This window comes from Pan paniscus, chromosome 10 (assembly GCF_029289425.2).
Source record: "Pan paniscus chromosome 10, NHGRI_mPanPan1-v2.0_pri, whole genome shotgun sequence".
NCBI classification, from domain to species: domain Eukaryota; kingdom Metazoa; phylum Chordata; class Mammalia; order Primates; family Hominidae; genus Pan; species Pan paniscus.
In genome coordinates this window covers 21,005,071-21,018,601 of record NC_073259.2, presented here as the reverse complement: position 1 = coordinate 21,018,601, position 13,531 = coordinate 21,005,071, and the positions used below count along the sequence as shown (strand labels likewise).

Sequence of the window (13,531 nt, the reverse complement as noted above, 5' to 3'; positions counted from 1 at the left end):
GTGGAGCCTCGGGAAGTTCACCGTGTTTGCAGTGGGGAAGGAGCCTGGCCTCTCCTCTTCCTGTGTGGAACCTGAGATTCAAGCTGCCAGTGGGAAGCGCTCTAGCAGGGACTCCAGCCTAGTGAGAGTCCCTGTTTCTCCCTTTTCTTCCTTTTCACCGAATAAAACCCTGTTTTACTCACCCTCCAAATTGCCTGTGAACCTAAATTTTCATGGCTGTGGGATGGACAAGGACCTCATCTTTAGCTGAACTAAGGAAAAGTCCTGCAACAATCCTACCATGAAGTCCTCACCCTCATGAGCTTATCTAATCCTAATTACTTAGCAAGGGCTCCATCTCCAAATACCATTGCATTGGGGGTTAGGGATTAAACATAGGAATTTTGGGGGGCCACAGATATTCAGCCCATAACCTGCAACATCATCTTCTGAGGAGAGCACAATCTGTATTCTGGTCTTAGGGTTTGTAACAATGTCAGCAGGTGAGAGTTTGCTTTCGGTGTTTGCTTTGGGATAGGGTGGACATTACGTCTTGAAACCCAAGCATAACTATTACTGTTTCTGAATTGCATGATTATAAAAAATCCAACAAGTCATTTTCCAGTAAACATATTATTTTAGTTGTGAGTGACAAAAACATAGCTCAAACTAGTTTAGACTAAAGGAAAGGGGGTTTATTCAAACAATACTAAGATTACTAGATCACGTGTCCATAAGGGGTGGAAAAAGTGAGGAGAAAGAAAGTGCCAGTGGTGTTGACAGAAGAGGTTCCATCTATAGCAAGTAAAAGCTACTACCAGAAATCAAAGGTCACCTCTTGTGAACTGCATGGCCAGTTCTGTAGTTTTGTTTTGATCTTTGCAGCCACATGTCTGAACAGAGATGGTGAGGGCCTTTACTAGTATCCTGATCAAACACTAAGTACAGACATTAATAGCAGAATGAGCAATATGTGATATGTCTTCTGGGCTCTCACATTTCAGCTATAAAGTCTGGTTCTTCAAAATCTTTCCCATGTGAAATGTAAAAAATGAGGAACCTATTTTAATCCCTGGGTCCCAAGACTTTTAAAGGAATGGTGTATATTTTTATCAGAAGGATAATCAATCTTTCTAGCAGATTTAAAATCAGATTCAGAGTAAAAAAGAAATTTATTCAGTAAACACAAATTAGTAACTCATATAGCTTCATGTATGACTTATGGCTGTATTGGTAGTATCTATAAATCCAGACATTAGTTTCAATTTGCAAAATGCTTATAAATGATGTGATTTCTCAATGTGAATGTGATATTTCAATGTCAGCATCAAAATGAATACAAATACTAGGCATTAATATAAACAGAACAAGTACAAGTTCAGCTACTGGAATTATCTAGACCAAGGTGATTCGGCCATCTCATACCCTCTTGAATTCTCATTAGAGTTAGAAACAATTTTTTCCTTAAGTCTCAATTAGCTATCAATGTATTTCAAAAAAATGTGAGGGCTGCCATGTGAAAGGTTCAGCATACATCCTGAAATCAGGCATGGGAGCACACTACTTCTATGAAAATTGATGAGGAAACCCTGACGCTGACCCTGAGGATGTAGGGGGCAGAATGGGACTGAGGACTGGTAATATCTGAAGTCTGTCAAATGAAGAAGTAAATTGGACCAGTGGGCCACTGCTTGAGCAAATGTTAGTCCAAAACATACAGTCTAAGCCTGTGACTTAAAACAGAGCCCTAGAGAGTAAGTTGTATTTTCCTACCAGAATATGTAAATAATGTCAGGACTTACCACCCAATTAATTACATATATGACCAATAATGTTCTAAGAATAGAAATGTATGAAGAGAGCATCATAATAAATAACAATATTAAAGACTTTAAAATCTTGGTGTAATGGTTAATTTTATACGTCAACTTGACTAGGCTATAGTGTCCAGTTGCTTGGCCAAACACCAGTCTGCTGCTGTGAAGGTGTTTTTCTCATATGTGATTAACATTTACGTAAGTAGAGTTTGAGGAAGGCTGATTATACTACGTAATGTGGCTGGGCCTCATCCAGTCAGTTTGAAGGCCTGATGAGAAGAGACAGGTCCTACAAGGAGGGAGGAATTCTGCCTCCCCATTGCCTTCAAACTCAAAACTGCAAACTCAACTTTTCCTTGGATCTCCAGCCTGCCAGCCTGCCCTTCAGGTTTCAGACTTGTCAGCCTCCATAACCTCAAAAGCCAATACCTTAAAATAGATCTCTCTGTATATACATCATATTTGTTCTATATAAACATCCCATTGGTTTCTCTGGAGAACCCATGACTAATACACATGGGTTATAAAGCTTGATTGTAGCCTCATCCCATATTTAACCCATGTTTCTCAATCAAACACTTTCGGCCTAGGACAATTCTCTATTGTGCGGGAATGTCCCACTCATTGAAGAGCATTTAACGCCTCGTCCCTCTTCCATAAAATACTGTTAGCATCCTCCTCCTAAGCTATTATAACAACCAAAAACACTCCCACACATTTTCAAATTTCATCTGGGGGCTGACTGGTACTTGTCCAGTTGAGAACCATTGATCTAGTTCAACTCACCCATTTTATACATAAAGAAACTAAGGTGATGAGAAAATGTACTTTAAAAAAAAGCAGAACATGATTATTTTTTAAATACACAACTTCTGTACAAACTCCAAATAAAACCCCAATGTAAAAAAATGAGAAAAAAATGGTATTTCATTTTCAGCCCTTAACAAAATGTTAACCTCTTTAATCATAAATCAGCTGTTAGAAATCAGTAACAAAATGATGAAGATTATAAGGTACATGAAAATAAAAGAAACAGAGGAAAATGAAATAACACAAATGACTAATAGTGCTATATGAAGATGATGTAGCTTAACGTTAACAGATGAGAAAGCAATTTCTTTGTAATATTACATTATCAATGATTACAAATGTTGATATCTACTCTTTGTATAGTTTTAGGAAGTACATACTATACTATACTGTTTGTATAGTTTTAGGAACACTGGGAAAACTTACTCCACTTATGGGAAATTTACTCAAAATGCAGATTTTGTATATACTTTGCCTGGGCAGTTTCAATCCATAAGAATTATTCCAACAAAGTAGTTGGATAAATTGAAACTTATACATGAGCATGTTCACTACATAAAAAATCTGTAGCTAATACATCATCCGCCCCCAAGCCCACCCCAAACTCATTATATATCAATTGGTTAAGAAAAAAACATATTTTTTAGAATATTAATTAGTAGCAACACTGTAGTGAGGATTCAGGATTTTAGATTCCTAGTTTAGCACATTTCTTATAAATCCTATGAAGTCAGGCTAAATGTATTCATTTATCCATTGAATGAATAAAAGCCCTCAGCGTATTATAAATTGAACATTTAGCACATAAAATTTATAATTCTGCTTTTCATATTTTTGTGATATCTAAAGATAGCATGCTAATGGCTTATGGTTTGGTTCTCCCAATACCCTCTCTTTATTGGGAGATAATGCCCTTCTTAGGTTTTGCTACTTGAGCCACATGGTTCCATTTAGAGATTCTGTGCATCTGCCCTCTCTGGCTGTGATTGGTTTGAATGGGCACCATGACACAGGCTCGTCCATCAAAATCCTCCCCTGTTAATTTTCAAACTACAAACAAGAAAGACAGACAATAATTCCCTTTGGAAACCATGGAAACAAAAGGCTGTGGTGCTCAAGGGTTGTTGTTGGCTGCTTTTCACTATGAAAAAGAGGTTGGGCTGGGCATCGTGGCTCACGGCTGTAATCCCAGCACTTTGGGAGGCTGAGGCAGCTAGATCACAAGGTAAGGAGTTCGAGACCAGACTGGTCAATATGGTGAAACCCTGTCTCTACTAAAAATACAAAAGTTAGCCGGGCATGGTGGTGGGCACCTGTAGTCCCAGCTACTCAGGAGGCTGAGGCAGGAGAATCACTTGAACCTGGGAGGCGGAGGTTGCAGTGAGCCAAGATCGCGCCACTGCTCTCTAGCCTGGGCAACAGAGTGAGACTCTGTCTCAAAAAACAAAACAAAACAAAACAAAAGTGACAGAAAAAGAGGTTGTTTGTTGTTTCACTGAACACAAACATCTGCCCTCTCTGGCTGCGTTTCTCTTTGTTTCTCTTTGTTCAGTGAAACAAAGTGAAACCAAAACAGAGAGAGAAGCAGAAATGAGAAATAGAGGGGCCCCTGGCTCCAGTCATCCCTGAAACTGTGCTGCTTCCCTGCACGTAGTCTAGCTACTCAACCTTTTCTTTGATTGTATGAGATACCTTAGTATCCTTTGAATAAACCCCCTTTCCTTTAGTCTAAACAAGTTTGAGCTATGTTTTTGTCACTCACAACTAAAAGAATATGTTTACTGGAAAATGACTTGTTGAATTTTTTTCATGCAATTCAGAAACAGTAATAGTTATGCTTGGGTTTCAAGACATAAACTGTGAGTTGCCAGCAGAGGTTATGATCCAGCTGTGCCACCAAGGGCATGCCATCTTGAAGGAATTAAGAAAATGTGGCTTTAATAAGGTAAAAGTGTAGCTATACCATAATTTCTATCATCGTTAGAATCATCTAGCTATTTATTTTTTCAGAGTTTTGCCTCACGTTTGCTTAGAAAAAAAGTCCTCCTTTCCTTGATATACTTTCTGAAATGCCATCCTCCTCATTCATTTCCAATTCAAATTGAATTTCTTTGAGTATAGCATTTGGTGTAGCATCTATAATATCCTATGCACCTGGATACAATGGATAAGTGAGCAGGCTCTGTGTGGAATTTTTCAGGACACAGGTGGTAGTTAGCGGTCTTTGTATTTGGTAATGTATAAGATTCTTCTCATCCTCAAATTCCCCATTAGTGTCTCCACACCAGGACCACTGATGCTTTTTGCAGACTAAAGCTGTCCTTGGCTGATAAGTGGAAAGGAGAAATGATTTTAAAAACTGAAGAAAAAGCAGCTACCTTAACAGAAAAGAGCACTTAAAAGGCTTTATAAAAAAAAAAAAACTACAGAATTTAGAAACATCACTTTATCTTCCCCTTTTCCCTGAATCACTGACCACTCAAGCCATGCTATAGAAACCTGAAGGATGGGGGGCCATTTAGACTGTGTTATGAGCTATAAAATATGTAGAAAGAAAAAGTGAGAACTAATTATCTTCCCCCACACTGCTGAGATATTAGACTCACTCACTTCCATCTCTTCTGACATATGGTTTTAGATCCAAAGAAATATGTGTCCTTCGGAAAAAAAGAGATGTTGTCAATTTTTTTCTTAACACAAATCATGTGTAACTTTATCTCCCCAATTTGTCCAAGGAAAGAAAATAAAACTGCACAAAAGTTATTAAGTAGAATGCCAGGAGTCCTATAGCTTGAAAAGCCCTGCTCCAGGATGTTATGTGCCCAGGACACAAAGGGGGTCAGTTTTATCCACTATCCGCCACTACTGTGGCCTAAGAAGCATGAGAAACACTACAAATCCCCTGAAAGGGAAATTCCGTCTCAGGCTTCATGCCTCAGCTTGCATTTTTCTTCTTGTACTCTTGATTTCCCTGGTTTTCAATGATGGCTTCTACTATACCCATGTTTGCTCACCTGAGTACCTGCACCTATTCTCTTCTTCCCCTCATCTCATTTGTGCCACCTGAGGCCTTGCCTACTAAGCAAGGATTGACAACCCTTGCTCTAAATCAGCAGATCAGCAGCCCCCAGGCCAATACCCTTTTTGTTACGCACTGCCAGTGAGCAGGGACATGATCCCAACACAAACCCCCCAATTCCCAGGCCCTTTCCATTACAGAAGGTAGAAAATGCCTTAACCAACTCACCTCAAACTGAAGAGAAAATTTATAGTCAGAGTCTTTGGCCATATCCTTAATATAGGCATCAAAGTCATCCAGTTGAACCGGGCTTTGCCAAACACAAAGAAATATACATACATTTTAAAATTCTTGTTGATAGGTATTATATATTGTTTAACATCATACTTCTTAATCTTCTTGGAGAAAATAGAAGTTTTACTTCTCTAAGGTTAGCACTCACTTTTTTTTTTTTTGATTCAAGTTACCAATCCTTAATATATTGCAATTGAAAAGAAGGGCATATATATCCAGCTTCCTTGATAGGAGAAATCTCTAGATTTCCACTTGGCTCTTACTGTAGCAGTACAGTAGTATATATATGCATACTCATATACACACACCCCCATCTGTGTTGCTTCTAAAAAACTCTGGCATATGGAAAATAACAAAGGAATGGATTCCAAAGACCTGTTTGAGTTATGGTTTTGCTTTATCGACTGTGTTATCCTAGAGATCGCCTAAGTCTTCAGAGTCAATGTTCTCATCCATAAAATACAGTAGTTACAGCTACAGGGTTGACATACAGTACATAAAGAACTTTGTAAGTTTCAACAGCTTTACAAGTATAAGGAATTGTGTTGCTAGCTACAGTCTCCCCAAAGCAGAGGCAGGATCAGTGGGATGAAACTTTTGTCCAGAAAGCTCCCAGGGTCTCACTGGAGTGAGTTATCTTTAGAGGCTTGCATATCTATAAAAGTATGGAAATGGCTCAGAGGTTCAATCAAGTAACACATCTGAGCTATGTTTCTGCATCCACAGCAGAAGTTCTCACTTTTTTTTTGAGAATAAGAATCAAGTTTTATCTCCTGTAGTTTTCTGTAGCTGCTTATCTCCTCTAGAGCCTACCTAAACCAATTTGCTCTCTAAAGTAGCTCTCTGCTTCTGCAGAATTCCACATTCTGTCATCTAACTCAAGCCTTTCCACTTTGGCAGGGTCTTTATAGTTGACCCTTCCCTTGGTCTTGTGGTGTGTTACTCAGCTTATATCATCTAACTGTGGTCTTTTTTGTTTTGTTTTGTTTTGAGACAGAGTCTCACTCTGTCACCCAGACTGGAGTGTAGTGGCACTATTTCGGCTCACTGCAACTTCTGCCTCCTAGGTTCAAGCGATTCTCCTGCCTCAGCCTCCCAAGTAGCTGGGACTACAGGCAGGTGCCACCACACCTGGCTAATTTTTGTATTTTTAGTAGAGATTTGGTTTCACCATGTTGTCCAAGGTGGTCTTGAACTCCTGACCTCAAGTGATCCACCTGCCTCGGCCTCCCAAAGTGATGGGATTACAGGTATAAGCCACTGCGCCTGGCCTAACTGTGGTCTTATGTCCAATTAGAAAATACATAGTATTTAATAATGCTCATTTAAAGTTGTTGATCAGCTAATCTGATGAATTCATTTATGTTAACATTTTAGTAAATTTTAGAGGGCATTATATCTTCCAGAGAATACCTTTAAACTTAAATGTTTTTACTGAATAACAATAACTCATTTATAAAACATGCTACACTTCATAAATATTCACATGCATCATATTGCTTAATCGATCCCTGAGGTAGGAATAGACAACATTAGCTCCATACTCCAGCTGAGAGAGCCACGGCTAAGAGAGTTAAATGAGTAGCCCAGCATCACATGTCTACTAAGCAGTAGAATTCTCACTGGAATCCAGGGAGAGTAAGTCCTGGTTCAAAGCTTTTCCGACTTCAGACTTGTTATCCTTCCAAAAGAATGGGCTAAAGTTGGGACTCCTCTCCTGGAATGAACCCCCTTAGAACTGCACTCTCTGGCTGGTGTCTTTGGGGCAGTGTATCGACCTTAAAGTTGGATTTAACAACTCTAGCTTTCATCTTGTTACTAGGAAAATGGGCACATGTATACAGAAGGCAAACCAGACAAAGTATTAATGGGTTAAAAGAAGTAAAAGCAAGAAGCAGAGGGAAAAGAGAGAGAGAGAGGAAGGAATAGCAAACAGAAGAATGGACATAAGGGAGAAGGAGAATGACAAGGAGAAGAAAAAGAAAGCTGGAAGGGAGTAGAGACCAAAAGGACAAATATCTACAGAGGAAAAAGAAAAAGAGGAGGTGATGGAAAGGAAGGATGGAATGAAGACAAGTGGAGATAGAAAATGGGAACCAGGGGATACGGTAGTGGTGGGGCATTTGGAGGGAAAGAGAAATGGTAGAGAAGGCAAATAAAAAGGTGAGAGGAAAGCCTTTCAAGAAATGTCTTCTAGAGAAGGAGAGAGGAGTCAAAGGAAAATGAGAGGGGGGTAGGTGGAAGCCGAATTGATGTGAGTTTTTTTTTGCTTGTGGGTATGTTCTACCACTCCTAATCTCTACCCTATCTTTTGTCTGGGTCTTGCTTCTCCTTCTTTTCTTTGCCTGAGTCATGGGAGGAGCAAGCCTTGACAGTCTCTCCTTTTCGTCCAAGGACACTATCTTCTAAATGCTCTAGTCTCTGCCTCTTTAGCTCACCTGCCAACCCAACCAATAGTTTTTGGTAACAAAGTCTTTCTGTTTCTGTGAAATCATCCCTCCCAGGTGATGGTACCCTCTCCTCTATTCAGTCTGGTCTTATCTCTCCTACATCAGTTGGTATAAGCCAGTGGAATGTATGCTGGTTTGAAATTGACTTAGAGGCTGGACACGGTGCCTCATGCCTATAATCCCAGCACTTTGGGAGGCTGAGGAGGGTGGATCACATGAGGTCAGGAGTTCGAGACCAGTCTGACCAATATAGTGAAATTTCGTCTCTACTAAAAATACAAAAATCAGCCAGGCATGGTGGCGTGTGCCTGTAGTATCAGCTACTGGGGAGGCTGAGGCAGGAGAATCACTTGAACCTGGGAGACAGAGGTTGCAGTGAGCCAAGATTGTGCCACTGCACTCCAGCCTGGGTGACAGAGCGAGACTTCATCTCCAAAAAATAAAATAAAATAAATTTAAAAATAAAAATAAAAAATGAAATTGACTTAGAAAAAATTATTCTGTTTTCACATATGCCATAAAATTATATGCCACTCAAGACTAACTAGAAACATTTTTACATCAACTTTTCTTTTGGATTATGTCATGGATTACTCATGATTTCTTTCCATAAGCATAGATGCCACAGACCTGGATAATTTCCTTCTTGTACTAATTCACCAATGTTCTATCCAGGCAGGAATCAAGAACAAACTCTATATAAAGGAAAGTTCCACTCTTCATATGTAGAATTATAACTAAGAAAAGGCATGAGGTAATAATCTAATAGGCTTTTGAAATCAACTGGCGGTTAATTTTCACTTACCGCAATAGTAATTCTTCTCATTTAATGGTTTAATAGATAAGGAAAACCACAGGCTAGATTAATTATCTTTTCTATTTATTATACAGGTTTCTTGAGAAAGCATTATCAAAGTATCTATTATAACATCAAATAGAGTAAAAGCCTTTTCCTGCAATAAACACAGAATTTCAAAATACTAAAAGGATTTTTGAAACCCTTTGATGTAGTTAAATATTAGATTTTCATATACTGTATTTAGAATACCATACTTCCTCCTCCAAGACTTTAAAAATTACTAACGATCCACTCTCTCAGATTTGATATGATAAACATTGTCCTTATTTCTGATGTGATTTCTGTGATACACTTTTCTAGTGGCCACTGCCACTCAGGCATAAACGACCAGTACATTATTGTGCTTAGCTATTGTAATATGCATTTGCCTCTTTCTTAAGCATCCCTTCTCTTTGAAGACAAACAATCTTTAATTGGAACGTTAAGATTATTATAACAAACATCCTTTTAAATGACATAGTAAGAAAAACTTACTTTGTCAGTTTCCTCTTCTTTAAACCATTTTTACTCCTGATAATTAAAAAAGAAAAGACAAATTTATCTGGGCAGAAGAATTGATTAACATAATAATTAAACTTGAACAGCTTTAAATAATTACATCAGGTACCTCACTTTTATTTAATTTTCATTAAACACCTATCAGGTTTGTTTAATTACTTTTCCTTACATGAGAAGATAATAATAATTTCAGATTCATTTTTTAAAACTCTACTAGATTGTGTGAACATATCTGCACTTTATACTTCCCATTTGCCAAAAACTGAGTTCTAGAAATGAAATTTCTAACTGCTGTTGATTAAGTTGCTAAAGCAGTTTGTAAATATATAGAAGTATCTATCTACCACCTGAACACTCCAATTTCTACAGGCAGGAAGGAAGAATGGGGGAATAAATGGAGAACTAATAAAGAGACGGTGGAATGTTGTTTTCTTAATTAAAGACTAAAATAACATTTTCTGACATTTTTCTTTGGGGATGTGAAAGTGTGCTGTCAGTGTGGACATGTACCTTGTATAATTCTACTATGGCTTTGTTTTTATTCCATCTTGAACTAATTTTTAAGCTATCTGAAGAACTGGACCTATTACCTGCTTGCTCTTCATCATTACTAGTCTATAAGCTCAAACACAGGAAATGCTAATGCATGCTTTAGTTAGTTACATTTGTTTAGGAGATAATTAAGGTAATGATTTTCACCCAACCAGGTAAGCTAACTTACCTAAGTTAGCTAAGGCTAACGGTATCTATTGAAGCACTTTGTGATTGTATTCTTATTGTTGTCTATAAATAGTAAATACTGAAACATGATTGACTGTACAAGTGATGTTACAGCAAACTTTTTTGCAAGTAATTTTCAGAGGTCTTTACATAATTTTGATAGAAGCACCCAACTTTTCAGAAAATAAACAGTCTATAGTAAATAACCAGTTGTAATCTTAGTACTTTAATGTGTCCAAATATTTATTTATATTTAAAATTATGAATGTTTGGATATCTCCACTTCCTGAAAGCTTTTAGCAGGACGAAGCACTACTTTGTGCTTTCACAGCACTTTGCAAACGGAGAGTTTCTCACATTGTGTGATTGTTAGTTGCAGGTACACACCTTGCTACACTCACTATAGCTTCCCCCCAGGGCTGAGCATAGTTAATGAAACACCTAGTGGGTGGTCAATAAATGCTTATTCAATTGAACTGAAACAAAATAATCTCTGCCATGTTACCCTCAGAATTTCACCTAATGATTCCTTTAACAACTGAATACTAGACTTGGGCTTGTGATGTTCTGATTGAAAAGATGGGACTTGTGGATGAAGAGAAAGTAATGCAGGTCAAGAAATGTAGGAACACATCCATGAAGGCAAGTGGTGTTTGTGGTTTTCAGGTAGTTTTAATTTCTTCCCACTTCTAAGTGAAAACAATCCATTCAATGGTTCTTGTTCTATTTTTTCTCCCGCATCCTCTTTGTCTTCCACACTTGAGATTTAGAGGGAAAAATCAGTCCAGTTTTTACTCTGCCTCTCCCTGATCCCCTCAAAAAACACTGTCATGTTGGACATAGCTGTATCTTATAGGCATTTGGGAACCTAAAGGATTATTTATTGATCGTGTTTTTTATTCAGCCCCGTGATGGTAATTTGGTTAGTTTTAGGAGTTCCACATTTACTTCTTGTAGTAAGAGCCAATTACTTCAGTGCTTTCAGAAAGCAGAATGTCAGCAGAGATGACTAACAGCTCTGGTAAAGTCAGGAGGCTGCCAACACATTTTGTGATCAGGAGTGAACAAAAAAATGCTTTCCTATCCAAACAGGCTTTAAAGGAAACTAGGAAGTAACAAATGTATGTAAGAGGGTAACACTGAATAAATTCAGTGCTGAAATATTAAGCTGCTACTACTCGGCAGCTGCGTAGAAACTTGATTCATGGAGGAGAGACACATTTTTTTCTTTCCATCTCATTCATTATTGAATGAACTTTCAATATAACGTATAATTCCACTACATGTTTTGTATGACATATTATCATATACTTATTGGCATAAGTAATCATGATTTGTATACAATTTTCATTGTTCTATTTAGATCTTGCTGATTCCAAGGAGTTTCTGTATCCTAAGGCTGTGGAACATGACAGGATTGAATTATGAAACTCCACAGCAACACTGATAAAATGTTCCTACATTTTCAATTGCTGTGCTAATTCCGAGACTAAAACCAGGGGAAAATTCACGCAAATTAAGGCTTTGCTAGCAATTTTAACTTAAGCACATTCTGGAAAGAGCCAATATGTGCACATGTTACAGTGACGATTTTGTGTGACATGTAGGGTTCGCCTTTTCATTGCAAAAGATTTTCCAAATCAATAAATAACCCCCATCAGACATACCTACAGCATATATGCATAGAGGATTGTGCACTTTTAATTTTTTCTCTTTCACTTATATTAGGTAAGGTTCAAAATCCTAATGACTTCAAAAAGTTAAGATACATTCTGCATAAATTAGCCATGGTTATGACAGTCTTGGAAAGCCATCCATACTGCAATTCATTCCGAAAAAGCAATAGCAAGGACATGAGATTTATAATAGTTAAAACAAGACAAAACAAAACTCTAAAAGTCTCCAATTTTGTAAGTGCTGCTTACTCTTTGATGAGCTAAGCAGAAACCATCCCCAAATCTTAAAAAGGACTTTAGGATATTATATCATTCTTCAAATAGAACGTGCAATCATCAGGAATAAAGCTGAGCATTTTCAACTAAATGCCACTTCTTGCTTAAAATGCCAACTGCCTAGGATTGAAAACAAGCAGATAAATACCTGAGTACAGCATGAGGGTCATTATGGCAGTTAAAAAAAAAGATTTAACACTGAATCTAGATATAGCTAGTTCAACTTAGATGATTTCTTTCAATAGGAAACATACTCTTAAGTTCTGAAAGTCAGAAATCCTTGCAGAACACAATCCTGAGACCAACCTAACTGGGTACTGGTGCTCCACACTGATTCTGCTACCACCCCAGGAAAAGATTCGAGCAACACTATGAGAGAGAGAAAGAGTTTTTTGATTTCCACACAAACCACTAGTGGCATCAGATGGGTTTTAGAAAATCAACAGGAACATATATTTCCAAGAAACCGACAGTTTAGAAAGGAAGTTGGACAGTGTGTTAGGCAGTGTGCGTCTGGGGAGATGGCTCTTGTTATTTGCAGCTGTTGTTCACAGGGTAGGTGAAATATGAAGACAAACACATCATTAGGAGGATTAAAAATGACTCTTTAGCCAATGAAAGCAGGGGAAAATAACCACAAGTTATTAGATGAAGCAAACAGGGAATTGGAGTGGTTGTGTGAGTAGAAGCTGTATTTCCACGAGCGGGGAGCATGAATTTCACTTCTTTTGTATCTGGCATTGTACAAAAGGGCTGAGAACATAGTTTATATCCAGTATGTTTTTACTAGTTGATATGTGTGAAATTTACTGAAGTGACAGAAAGCATGCAGCTCTTCTCAACTGGAGACAACCATTTACAGTTTCAAGGTGATTCTTCTAAAAATTACTGAAGGGTATTTTCTCCCCATAAGTTGGGCCTCGTGCTATTTGATTGGTACTAGAAATAGCAGACCTTGTGAGGGTTGCTGAAATTTGAACATATGTTCATCAATGAGGCCTATTAAGGAATACATGCTTACTTGCACAGGCCTACCTTACAGAAGCTTAAAAACGCACTGTGGAAAATGAGAAAGTCTCAGAGAATTAAGCAAGGAAATGATATAAGCATCTTTCTTTCATTTTATTTGCAAT

General features: G+C 37.9%; 1 protein-coding gene across 2 annotated transcripts in view; it reads right to left on the bottom strand.

The window, feature by feature from the left end:
- PTPRO (protein tyrosine phosphatase receptor type O) overlaps positions 1–13,531 on the bottom strand; it is a 265,462-nt gene that overhangs the window by 22,038 nt on the left and 229,893 nt on the right. For both annotated transcript variants that reach the window (XM_003816527.5, XM_003816526.5), the window contains 2 exons: positions 9,703–9,738; positions 5,854–5,935 (listed from right to left, as the gene is read on the bottom strand). In XM_003816527.5, the coding sequence (XP_003816575.1) occupies positions 5,854–5,935; positions 9,703–9,738 (118 nt within the window). The remainder of the gene's footprint in view (positions 1–5,853; positions 5,936–9,702; positions 9,739–13,531) is intronic.